Source organism: Salvelinus fontinalis, chromosome 38 (assembly GCF_029448725.1).
Source record: "Salvelinus fontinalis isolate EN_2023a chromosome 38, ASM2944872v1, whole genome shotgun sequence".
Lineage (NCBI taxonomy): Eukaryota > Metazoa > Chordata > Actinopteri > Salmoniformes > Salmonidae > Salvelinus > Salvelinus fontinalis.
In genome coordinates this window covers 25,807,464-25,820,562 of record NC_074702.1, presented here as the reverse complement: position 1 = coordinate 25,820,562, position 13,099 = coordinate 25,807,464, and the positions used below count along the sequence as shown (strand labels likewise).

The 13,099-nt window shown below is 44.0% G+C and overlaps 2 protein-coding genes across 2 annotated transcripts; both read left to right on the top strand.

Annotated features, from left to right (window-relative positions):
* The first annotated feature begins 1,436 nt into the window (after window positions 1-1,436).
* Window positions 1,437-7,059, top strand: LOC129837671 (tryptase gamma-like). Its single transcript, XM_055904020.1, has 9 exons — window positions 1,437-2,203; window positions 2,746-2,844; window positions 3,384-3,515; window positions 3,765-3,936; window positions 4,114-4,292; window positions 4,797-4,892; window positions 5,363-5,505; window positions 6,666-6,821; window positions 6,924-7,059. The coding sequence occupies exons 1-9, from the start codon at window positions 1,675-1,677 to the stop codon at window positions 6,981-6,983; spliced, it is 1,566 nt and encodes a 521-aa protein (XP_055759995.1). The 5' UTR covers window positions 1,437-1,674; the 3' UTR covers window positions 6,984-7,059.
* A 1,197-nt stretch (window positions 7,060-8,256) lies between these two features.
* On the top strand, window positions 8,257-12,962 carry LOC129837672 (persulfide dioxygenase ETHE1, mitochondrial-like). Its single transcript, XM_055904021.1, has 7 exons — window positions 8,257-8,763; window positions 10,016-10,160; window positions 10,396-10,544; window positions 10,867-10,996; window positions 11,599-11,688; window positions 12,080-12,196; window positions 12,535-12,962. Exons 1-7 carry the CDS (start codon window positions 8,572-8,574, stop codon window positions 12,579-12,581), a joined length of 870 nt encoding a protein of 289 aa, XP_055759996.1. The 5' UTR covers window positions 8,257-8,571; the 3' UTR covers window positions 12,582-12,962.
* Window positions 12,963-13,099: the final 137 nt, after the last annotated feature.

The window sequence follows — 13,099 nt, the reverse complement described above, 5'->3', positions numbered from 1 at the left end:
TCGTTAATTGACTGACTTCAATTCAAATGGACCCCAACCCTGCATTACTGTACTGGTCAAACAATAGACAGAAATGGATTAATTGACTAACTTGTTTTCCAAACTGTTTAAATACATTTGCCTCTAGGTTGATCTTTGGCTCTTCTCTCATCGCTTCTTTAACCCCTCTGGCGGTGAAGCAGTGTGGATGCTCCCCATGCTTGTCTGCCAATACCTGTCTGCTACAGTAACGTGAGAGGCCAAACAAATGCTGATGTGAAACAGGACACACACACACAAAGATAGTGGGTCAGTGTAAGTCATGGTTAGGTCACTATGACTGTGTTTGTGCGTGCCTCCCATTGACAACTCCTGTCCCATCGATGAACATAGACATGGTTTGTATGGGACCGTTTGTCTGTGTTTTTGTCATACTGTATGCAAACCAACCTAGGAGATCATTTAAAATGAGAAGCCCTTCAAATAAGAATGGATTCATTGTATATTTAAAACTTAAGTATGTTTGTTTTCATTCAGTATACTGTGTCTGTGTAACTGAGTACCTGCGAGTGAATGACTAGGCGGTACAGTATACATTACCCTCTGTTGTTAAACTCTGACCCCGGCTCACAATTATTCACATGCATATTTCATGATCCCTGATGACAAGAGTGTACATATCTGTTACCTTGTCCTGTCCTGCTCGCACCTACCTACAGTACCCCCCCCCCCCCCCCCCCCTTCAGAGGAGGAGAGAAAGATTAAGGAGAGGTAAAATGGTGGAACTCTTGAGAGCAGAAGAAGAGGGATGATGGGGGGGGTGAGATAATGAAACGATTACGAAAGGAACTAGGTTGGGTATGGAAGAATGAGTGCAGGTAGAAGAAGAGACGACAGAGGAGCGTTCTGGCGAAAATGAACTGAAAAAGACCAAGCCTGGGATAGACAATGCATTTGACAGAATTGTTGCCACTATTTCAAGGATGTTGTTCTTGTGACTTTGGAATTCCAACTTAGAGTGAAGGAATAATAGATTAAGTTGAAAAATCCCTGATGAAGTAGAGACACACAGCTCTCTATGGCTTACATTCAGGTAAAATCAATTTAGTAACTATACTTTTTTTGGAAACAAAATGTCCTTGCCTAATCTACACTGGGTGGTATTTGATTTCCCAGCAAGCTTCTAATTTTTTATTCAAATTCCTTATAGCTCTATTATAGCAATTATGCTCTTTATAATAATTTTCTCTTTAACTCTCATTCATGCACATTTCTGTTGATTCTACTGACAGCACAAAACTTGTTGAGGACTTAATGTGTATACAGATATGTTAAAAAATCCTGTGTATACTTGTTATAAGAACAGAGATTGTATCAAGAAGTTAACGTTCACCCTCAAAACACATTGTGCAGGTTCTTAAAAGCTTGTCTATATCTCTGCTAAAGGGCACCTGTGGTACCAATTCATCTGGGATAGGCCCAGAGCTCCCCTCTCTGGTTTGCTCTCCTGCCCAGCCTCAGACCCTCTCTGCTGGATCCCAATCAGGGCAGACTCCCCCTGGTCAGATCCATCCTCCACCACCTGTCGCACGCCTCCAACCCCTACAGCATCGGTCTACTATCACCCCCCTTGCCCAACCACTCCTCACACCACCCCCCCAGAAACTCCTATACCCAGATCTCACAAGTATAGATATGAAGGCCTCCATTTTCCTTCCACGTGCACAACATCCACGCAATGAACCCATCACCCCATCCCTCGGAACCTTCCCCTCGGTTTCCCTCAATGTTGCAACTGGGGGTGTACCAGTGGGGGTATTCCAGGAACCATTCTCTACACTCTTTGCACTCATGGGAATTCCCACTTACCACTTGGGAATGGGCATACCACCACCACCTCCCAATGCCCATCAGACAGACACAACCCCAACACCTTGCCCCTCTGAGGTGAATCTAAAGGCCCAACAGCCCCAAACATCAGCACGACTTGATCCCCCTACGTCCTCCTCTGAGGTACCTATGGAAGCCCAACCCCAAAAGATAGTCCCCTCATCCACCCAACCCCCGGACATGGCCTGCTCAGAGGACCCAAATTCAGAGACCTCCTCGCCCCTCCCTCCCTGTGATGGTGGCTCTCTGGAGGTCCCACAGAGGAAGCCATCTGAAGTGAATGAAGGATCTGTTGGGCTAACACTCCCCAAAGACTGCCCTGATGAAGAGCCAGGTAGGCTACTGTGCAGTATTGGAGAGAGAGACTTGAATACACGGGCATATTCATTACGGAAACCGTTTAAAAACCAAATGGAAGCAAACAGAGCAAAACGAGTTTCTATTGGACAAATTCAGGTAGGTCCCTTCCCGTTTTGTTCCGTTTGCTTCCATTTAATGAAAATCTTGCAACGTTTTGCAACAGAATTGGAGTATTGAATATGCCCCAAGTCTTACTGGGCTTTTGGTTGATTAGCTTGTGTTCATGTCAAGCACCACAGTCCCCCTGGCTGTACCATGAACCTTTCCACAGTTGTATAATACACATTGTTGATTGCATAAAATGTTCCAACCTATTCCTGGGCAACCATGAAAGCTTGCCGACATGTCAACCACACAGGGACAGATATTATACGTCTCTGAAACGTATTGTACTTTTCTATAAAGGTTATGCACGTACTTGTTAAAAGCACTTGAATGTTCAAGGTATCCACAGAATGCAGCAGTTTATTCAAAACAACGGATCTGTTATTCTATTCTATTCCCTTCTTACTGTAGATCTTGAGCCCCCGCAGTGCACTTGCCCCTCACGTCTGACAATGCTGACGACCTTCATCGCCGTCTTCATCATTCTTTTCATCTTCTTCACCATTTTAGGTAACCTCACTGACAATGCAGTGCTTGGCATAGTAGACCTGGGCTGTGTCTGAAAACGTCACGAGCATTTTTCACTCAACTCCTCTCAAAGCTCGTTGGGGGAGGAGGTCCCTTGCATCCTCTCCTCCAATAAGCTTTGAGAAAGCAAGGATTTTATGGCTAGTAACATTTACAGACACAATGTCATATTTTATTATATTTACAGTCATTTAGCAGACACTCTTATCCAGACAGATTTTACAGGCGCAATATGGGCACATCGATTGGTTTTTCACCTAGTCAGGTCAGGGATTCGAACCAGCAACCTTTCAGTTGTATAATATAATACACATTGTTGATTGCATAAATGTTCCAACCTATTCCTGGGCAACCATGAAAGCTTGCAGACAAGCAGACAGACGCTCTTAACTGCTAGGCTACCTGCCGCCCAAGACGAGATGTATTTGACAGTAAAAAAAAAGGATGCAAGTGTTCAACAAACACCCATTTGACCATGTCCTCGCTCACTCTCCTTCGCATCTTGTTTGTCTCCTCCTCAGTCAAGTTCCTGTGTTTCCCACCCAACCTGACAGACATTGTGCATCCATGTGGCGTTAAAGGGAACTGCAGTGTCCCAATGCCAGTCCTGCTGCCCAAGCAACCCATCAACCAGACAGGTAACGCCAGTGCAGGTAATGCCATCCCATCCACTGACACATCAGAATTGTATAGGTCTTCTTGGTACATTCAAATGCACAAGCAATCTGTAGACAACTGGCCAAATGACTGGCTATCACACAATGACAATAAGTAACTGATCCCACAAGTCAATATTGGACAAACTGAACAATGTCTTGCATAACCGAATAACGTGTTCAGGTTAGGTCTGTGTTGACAGTTCATTTGGTGAAGCACCCCTCCCCTATCCCACTCTGCCTCAGGTTGTCTAGGTCCAGTTGCTGCTGGTCGGAAGGCTTGGAGGATTGTTGGGGGGATGTTAGCAGAAGACAAGTGGGGCTGGCAGAGCAGTTTACACTGGAGAGGGAAACATGTGTGCGGGGGAGCCATCATCACCCCACGTTGGATCATTACTGCAGCCCACTGCTTCATCCAGTAAGGGGGAGGGAAAGAGAACAAATGCTTTATCTATTTATTTATTTTCATTACGTTGTTCATATTATGACATCCTCAACAACTCCTTTTGACTCTGAGGCTGTCTTAATATGGAAACTGTACTTATTACATTAGATAATATGTGCCTTCTATTTCCCTGCATTCTCCATAAACCAGGTACAACATGTTGCAGGAGTCAGAGTGGCAGGTGGTCGTGGACACGCTCAGTTTGACGGACAAATCAGCGGGCCAACGCTACAGAGCACTGCAGATCCTCTATCACCCCAGCTTCTCCATAAACAACAACGACTATGACCTGGGGCTACTGCGCACCGTGGCTGACATAGACATGGGAGGTGAGAGGAATTAATGATGAAAGATGTTCAGCAGAGGTTATATGGCTATATGTATGGTTGCTCCTATTCTGATTTCACCTGTTCCTGTTTGGCATTTGTCATGTTCATGGTTTCTCTCAAGCATGAAATCTAACTGACAACTTAACACTATGTCAACACAAAAAGAATATCAGTTGGTAGAGCATGGTGCTTGCAAAACTAAGATGGTGGGTTCGATTTTTTATATTAAATGTGAAATAAGTAGAATGAAGTAGAATGTGAAAATACTACCTCACAGAATCGCTTTTGATTTAACCACTGATTCACTGGGTACATGTGAGCTTATAGTCAGTGCAGTACAGTCAATGTGCTGCACAAAATGGAGAAAACTGTCCGAAACTGAGTGAAATGGGGAGGTACTATTTGAACTTGTTTAATAAGGAACCAGTTTTCCAGTTGCAAAAAGTTTTGCTACGGTGTGTCCTAATGAACATGACCCTGGTGTTGGGTTATGTGTTGCTTTAGGTGGGGTTCGACCAGTGTGTATGCCCAGTCCTAGAGAGTCCTTCCTTCCTGGTGCCCCCTGTTGGGTCACTGGCTGGGGCTTCACTAAAGAAGGGGGTGAGTCACGTTCACAAATATTCCCACACCACTACCTTATGATTTTCGATTCAACTGATTGGATGATCACTCTAATTTATTCTGCCTTACTTGTCTTCCATTTTTCCCACTTTTTCTATAATCACATCAAATTGCCTGACATTTGTCACAGAATGAAGACAATGTTCCCTTCCATCCCATAATCTCATTCAATAACCTGACAATTGTCTCTTCATTCTCTTTCCATTAATACACTCCTATTTGTATAATCTCTCCTTCTTCATCTCTCTCATCTGTCTTTAACCCTCCTTTCTCTCCGCCACCTGTCTGCCTGCCTGTCTCTCTCTCTCTCTCTCTCTCTCTCTCTCTCTCTCTCTCTCTCTCTCTCTCTCTCTCTCTCTCTCTCTCTCTCTCTCTCTCTCTCTCTGTCTCTGTCTCTGTCTCTGTCTCTGTCTCTGTCTCTGTCTCTCTCTCTCTCTCTGTCTCTCAAGGCTCTGTATCATCTGAGCTACGACAGGCTCAGGTGCAAGTGATAGCCCAGTCCACGTGTTCCCGCCCGAATGTCTACGGCTCCTACCTCACTCCCAGGATGCTTTGTGCTGGCACCATGGAGGGAGGGGTGGACTCATGCCAGGTACACACACACACACACACACACACACGCACGCACACAAGCACACACACGCACACCAAGAACTGCAAAACAAAATACTCAAAATACTGAGGAATCTGTTTATTCCATAGGGAAGAAAGGCCTCTCTGTTACTCCAGATGTCAATGGCTATACTCAGCTGGCCTATGCTCTCCACATATAAAAATAGTTCCCTGTCTAGAAAGCAGATCCACTTAGCTGGCACCAAATAGGCCTATACTGTATATGGCATATTTTTATGTGTTCTATCATATAAATAGAAGAAAAGAATTACACACAAGAGAACTAACATCCCAGTGCATGCAGCGCACCAATATGCATAGACAAAATATCATATTGATATGTGTACAAAACATTAGGAACACCTGCTCTTTCCATGATATAGACTGACCAGGTGAATCCAGATGAAAGCTATGATCCCATATTGATGTCACTTGTTAAATCAACTTCAATCAGTGTAGATGAAGGGGAAGAGACAGGTTAAAGAAGGATTTTTAAGCCTTGAGACAATTGAGACATGGATTGTGTATGTGTGACATTCAGAGGGTGAATGGGCAAGACAAAAGATTGCATTGCCTTTGAATAGGGTATGGTAGTAGATGCCAGGCGCACCGGTTTGACTGTGAAGAACTGCAACGCTGCTGGGGTTTTCACGCTCAACAGCATGGCCTTCGTCAGGGAGTACCCTTCGTACTCCCTGACGAAGGCCATGCAGCCGAAACGCGTCGGTTTAAAAAAAACTTTGTTTCTATTGAACATGCCATACTAATAAAGGCATTTTAATTAATTATATGAAGAGTGCCTTGGTCCTCCTTTCTTTTTGATGACCAATTTACCCCTTTTACCAAAGAGCACCTTCTATCTACCAAAATGCACTATAGTGTACCTTAGTAGCGCTTCCCTTACTCCTCTTTCTACTAGTTTCCTGTGTGTAACAAGAATGGTCCACCACCCAAAGGACATCCAGCCAAAATGACACAACTGTGGGAAGCATTGGAGTCAACATGGGCCAGCATCCCTGTGGAACAATTTCGACACCTTGTAGAGTCCATGCCCAGACAAAATGAGGCTTTCTGGTGGGGGGGGGGGGGGGGTGTATGAAAGCAGGCATTAATTCATATGTGGTCTTCTCTGGTTGTAAGGGAGACAGTGGAGGCCCGCTGGTGTGTGAGACAGGGAAGGGGGACTGGAGGCTGGCTGGGATAGTGAGCTGGGGAGATGGCTGTGGTCGGCCCAACAAACCAGGAGTCTACACCAGAGTCACCCAGCTGCTTCCCTGGATGTACAAATACGTAGAGGTACATAGTTACAGTAGATGCACCAGCCACACCGAACTGGGTCAGTGCTTCTCTGAATGTGAAAATGCATCACTCCATGTCATCATTTTGACTCTTTTACAGATGGACACATTTGAAGAATCTGGAACCCCAACAACAATGAATTATACCTCTGACAGCTAGATTTTATTAGCAGTAATGCGACCACTTACATTTATGCAAAATATTAAAGTATTATGTATTTTTGCTTGGCATTCAATATTTGTAATTTTATTGAAAGCACATTCTCATTCAAACCATTATGGCTAATTACTCATAATAATGCATGGATTGTTGGATTCAACTGGGACTGGGTTTGTTTCCTTTCTGGAGTTGCTGACAATAGTCACGTAGGGCAGAAAGCAGTGCCACATAACTTGTTATATAAATACACCCATGTGCACTGTCATAGTGACACACTGAACTCTGACTAACCCTGACCCTAAAACACAGCAAAAAAAGAAATGTCCTCTCACTGTCAACTGTTTATTTTCAGCAAACTTTACTTGTGTAAATATTTGTATGAACATAACAATATTCAACAAATGAGACATAAACTGAACAAGTACCACAGACATGTGACTAACAGAAATGGTATAATGTGTCCCTGAACAAAGGGGGGGGGGTCAAAATCAAAAGTAACAGTCAGTATCTGGTGTGGCCACCAGCTGCATTAAGTACTGCAGTGCATCTCCTCTTCATTGACTGCACCAGATTTGACAGTTCTTGCTGGGAGATGTTACCCCACTCTTCCACCAAGGCACTTTCAAGTTCCCGGACATTTCTGGGGGGAATGGCCCTAGCCCTCACCCTCCGATCTAACAGGTCCCAGACGTGCTCAATGGGATTGAGATCTGGGCTCTTCGCTGGCCATGGCAGAACACTGGCATTCCTGTCTTGCAGAAAATCACGCACAGAACGAGCAGTATGGCTGGTGGCATTGTCATACTGGATTGTCATGTCAGGATGAGCCTGCAGGAAGGGTACCACATGATGGAGGAGGAGGTTTTCCCTGTAACGCACAGCGTTGAGATAGCATCATCGGACCGATCTTGCAGGCAGTGACACACTGCCCCAGACCATGACGGACCCTCCATATCGATGCCGCTCCAGAGTTCATGCAGATGAGCAGGGACCCTGGGCATCTTTCTTTTTGTGTTTTTCAGAGTCAGTAGAAAGGCCTCTTTAGTGTCCTAAATTTTCATAACTGTGACCTTAATTGCCTACAGTCTGTAAGCTGTTAGTGTCTTAACAACGTTCTACTGGTGCATGTTCATTAATTGTTTATGGTTCATTGAACAAGCATGGGAAACAGTGTTTACATGAAGATATGTGAAGTTATTTGGATTTTTACGAATTATCTTTGAAAGACAGGGTCCTGAAAAAGGGATGTTTCTTTTTTTGCTGAGTTTGTGTGTGTGTGTGTGTGTGTGCGCGCGTTGAAGTGTTGACATCTTGCACATGTCCACTGCTCTTGTTTAGTTCTTGGAGATTCGCAAGGAGTAGGCTCCCTTATCAGATTTTTTTGGACTTCCTGGCTACATGCACAATAAGTCAATATAGCTACAACATTTGTGCCTACCATGCAAATTGTGTTTTAGGCTATAGCCAAATATACTGCAAAGACAACGGACCGATACAAAGGATTGGGAAACAACAAACTCGTCGGCTTTTAGTTCTGGGATTTCTACCCTGCCCGTCGCAGTGTCAGTTAAATCACCGCGGAGAAAAAATGTGTCCAATTGTAAACCGACTGAAACCTGCTCTGGCCTACACGCTGTGCCTCCAAACAACCGGGCACTTGCGTAAAGTTCCAGCCCACGTGGGCCCGGGCTTACGCACCAGCAAGCAGCCTCTAGAATCAGTCATCATACGACCTTACTGTGCCGGGATGGCGTTGGGAAAAGGGCCTTTCTTCAGGCAGGTGAGTTAGCCACTGCAATAATGTATATATTTTTTGCTTTGGGCCAACGTTTGGCAAGTTATAGGCTGAAGTTTCAATTGGGCGCCGACTTTTTGGAAGCACAGTGAAAATAGGAATACTTTTTTTTTTCACTGCATGTAAACAAGTATTTTGCAATAGGTAAACGTGAGAATTCATTAAAATTTGTCTTGGTTCACAAAATTAGGGGGAACGTATTTTCCAGACATCCTTAGTTTTATTGTTTTCAAACAATTGTACAATGTAGAAAGCTAGCGGAACTGTAGCAGTAGAGGGGGCGTATTCAAATGGAAATGTTTACACATTTTCTGGCAAAAAAAACCCCCACTTAAGATTTGTAATAACTCAAATCTAAACAAACCAAACTAGATAACCATTATAACAATAGCACGCCATCTTCATGCTTGTGTGACACTTGATATTCTGCATTTCCCATGATTGTCTATGCGATTAAAATCCACCCCACTCTGTCAAAACGGAAATAAGTGTTATCTGAGTTATTCGGGGGCGAATGACACTGTCTACCGGTGTCCTAGCTAGCTAGTTAGCTACCGGTGTCTGCTGTGTACCGGAGCGTCGTTCACTCCCGCTTGCGAACACCTGCCGTCGTTAGCAGAACTGCGGGAAACCAGTGCCCGACACGCGGGGGCGAAATACACGGTCTACCGGTGTGCTAGCTACCTCTCCCACTGGCGGTGTACCGGAGTCCTAGCTTGTTAGTGTCTTAAACGTCTACTGAACAACTATACTCGTTAACAGAAATGTGAGAGCAGGGGCGAAGGACACTGTCTACTGTTGTCCTAGCAAGCTACGGTTGTTACTCCCGCCTCTTCTTCTGTGGTGTTTATCTGCGCTTGGCATCCAACTTTATGCTGCATTACCGCCACCTACTGTACACGAGCGCCTTCGTAAGGGAGTCCTAGTTTAAAAATTGACCAATAGAAGGATAAATGGGGGTTCCTGTAGATGCAGGAATGCCCACATGCAGCACTGCCTCCAATTGCTGGCCGCAATTGCACCCTTCTCTTGTCTGAAAATCCACCTTGACAGTGACACTTGACACAGAAAATAGCAAACCACTTATCACCATAAAAGACCACACCCCATATGTTATCATCCATGACTAATATACAGGCAGGATGTGCGTTATGCAATAGCATACTGTACTGCCCCCTCACCTTTTATAACCTGTGGTTACTCACTCACCTGTCCTTGCTTGTTCCAACCTTTACAGCTGTTTGAGTCGGTGAGCAGCACCTACACCTATCTACTGGCTGATACAGAGAGCAGGGAGGCGGTCCTCATTGATCCAGTACTGGAGACAGTGGACAGGGATCTGAAACTTGTAGAGGAACTGGGTTTCAACCTGAAAGTGGCAGGTAACTTGGATGTCTCTAAAACATGGACAAACACACAAGTATGCGCTCGCTAACACGTCCACACACATATAGACATGCACAGACTGACTCACTCACTTACACACTAACTCACTCCTCACATACACACACACAAACACAAATCCTACATCCATTTTGATCTCCTTGTTTATAGTATTCTTGTTAATGATGACATACAACTCACACTACCCCCCCCCCCCCCCCCCCCCCTGATTAGTGAACACTCACTGCCATGCAGACCACATCACAGGCACGGGACAGCTGAAGAACAGGCTGTTTGGGATGAAGAGTGCCATCTCCAAGCACAGCGGGGCCAGTGCAGACATCCTGCTATCGGAGGGAGATAAGATCAGCTTTGGCAAACATGTGAGGACAGACCTACCTACAGCCATATAGCTATAGAGAATACAGTATGGGTCTGGACCTACCCCAATTTGTGGTCACCCAAAATCACTGGTCCTGGAAAGTCATAGGTTTACAGGGTTTTTGTTCAACTGAGTACGAGTGCTGGGCTGAAACAAAAGCCGACACATCATGTACTGTTACTCTCCAGGATCAGGGTTGTTGACGACTGCTCTAAATGCTTCGGCTTTATTCACCTTTATCTCTCCTTCACACTCCCTTTCTTCTCTTTACTTCCCCTCACTTGTTTTCTGTAATCCCTCTTACTGCCTCTCTCGTCCCTCAGTATCTGACGGTGAGGGAGACTCCAGGGCACACAGACGGCTGTGTGACGTTGGTGACAGGGGACCAGAGCATGGCTTTCACTGGGGACACACTGCTAATCAGGGGCTGTGGAAGGACAGACTTCCAGCAGGGTAACCTTTTCCACACTACATAGCTAAACCGAGCAGAACCAAGACAAATTGTACTGTAATGCATTGGCCTGGTTGGGCATCCACCAGGCTGAATCCATGCTGGACATGACAAAGTGAAAATAAAGTATCTAAGCCAACACAGTACTATAGTGTGACTCAAGTCATATTCTCTCAGATTTTTGGCCTCTGTGGTGATATATCTAGCCATGGAGATATTATCAGGGTATATCACAGTCTTTCATCCCTATACACTATTGTTTCCCAATTCTTTGGTCAGGACTTATTTTAAACAATGCATGAAAAATTTGTGGATCATTGCCTCACCCACACTTGTTCAATTGTTTTTGTAGTTATGCTTAGTGGACACAAGGTGGCAGTATTGTAACCTTTTTTCAGTGTAGTCTGATCACAAATAGTCATTGTACTACTTGCCTACTCCTGGGTTATGTTCAATAGGGCAAGCAACAGTAAAAGTTTTGGAACAGAAAAACGTGAATGAGTGTTTCTTATCGGACAAGTCCAGGTAGTCACTCCCTGTTTCAGTCCGTTTGTTTGGGGTCCAATGAAAACAACCCTGATCTGTTTGTTTCTCTACTTCCCAGGCTGCTCTAGGAGGCTCTATGAATCAGTCCACCAGAAGATCTTTACATTACCTCCTCAGTGTCTCGTCTTCCCTGCACATGACTACAAAGGTTGACAAGACATCTTCTTTATGCAATGTGTTTGTATTCCACTATAATGTGTATATCCTTGTGTATTCCCTGACCCCCTTTCCTTGCAAGATTTCCTTTTTTACATCTATGCTCTTGGGGATAGCCTCACCAACTATTTTGTACAAGCATACCCAGAAGGCTTGTATACTCTCACAATGCTATGACTATCCTTTCCATAGACTTTACGAAGTTAACTTGTCCGGTGTGCTGTACCACCACTCTTCACCATTTGTATACTTTAATTTTCAACTCTGTGTTCTCTTCTGAGTCATTCCTAAGCCAGATCAGACTGTGTGTTCTACAGTTGAGTGTAGTCATTGAATCATCATTGTGTTGTATTGCTAACAGGTCTGTTAACCCTGTGCTGCAGGTCAGACGGCCTCCACCGTGGGCGAGGAGAGCAGGTTTAACCCCCGCCTGACTAAGAGCTTGGAAGAGTTTGTGGATATCATGACCAAGCTGAACCTCCCCAAGCCTGCTAAGATAGGTATCTCAGACAGTTCCCCCTCTGCAGCAATTCTATTACAATGGAAACTGTTGTTGTGTATGATATAATACTATTCTATTACTATAGGGCTTATTATTATCTAGATTATATGTAACTTTTCTATTACAATAGAGTTATTATCAGTGGTCTTTCACCTCACTTAAACCTCATCATGGGAAAGAGCATGACAAAGCTATTCGTGGCGAAATTGCAATGTGTTACACATACTGTTTTTTTTCAAAACTGTCCTTTGCGCATCGATTCGATTACTTGTTAGTGTAAGCTCTTAACTCACTGATAGAAACAAGATGTTGATTTGTTATTTCTCTCTCTGCCAGATATTGCGGTGCCTGCAAACCTGGTGTGTGGACTCCATGAGGTTTGAATGTCAAATCGATTTTTAGGATTTCACTTTAAGCACTATTGGGAGGAAGAGGGAAATGTATTTTCACCTGGCCACAAATGAATGTTTTAAATATTTTGTGTCTAAGAAGTAACCAAAACTAAAGCTTGTCAAAAATGTAAGAATGTATATATTTTATTTCCAATATGAATACAAATTCCTCCTTGTTTGCCTATGAAAAAAGCAGTGTTCATGATTTGGTGGGTGTACAGATGCTGAAATTGTATAGTAAAAGATGCATTGAAATACATGATCATAAAACATACCCATGTACATTGTGACATTTCTAATCCAATCTTCTGGGAAAATGTGAACAGTAAAATGACCTAGTTTTATATTAAATAAAGATTCTTCAACTGTAAATGTCTGAATGAACTCTTTCTTTGACTACACCTGTATAAATTGCAGAGTTGCAGTGTAACTTATGGAAAATGCTCTGATCGAAGGTTCCATTCATGGTTTAGTATTTATGAATGCTGGACTGACACAATTGAGCTCTT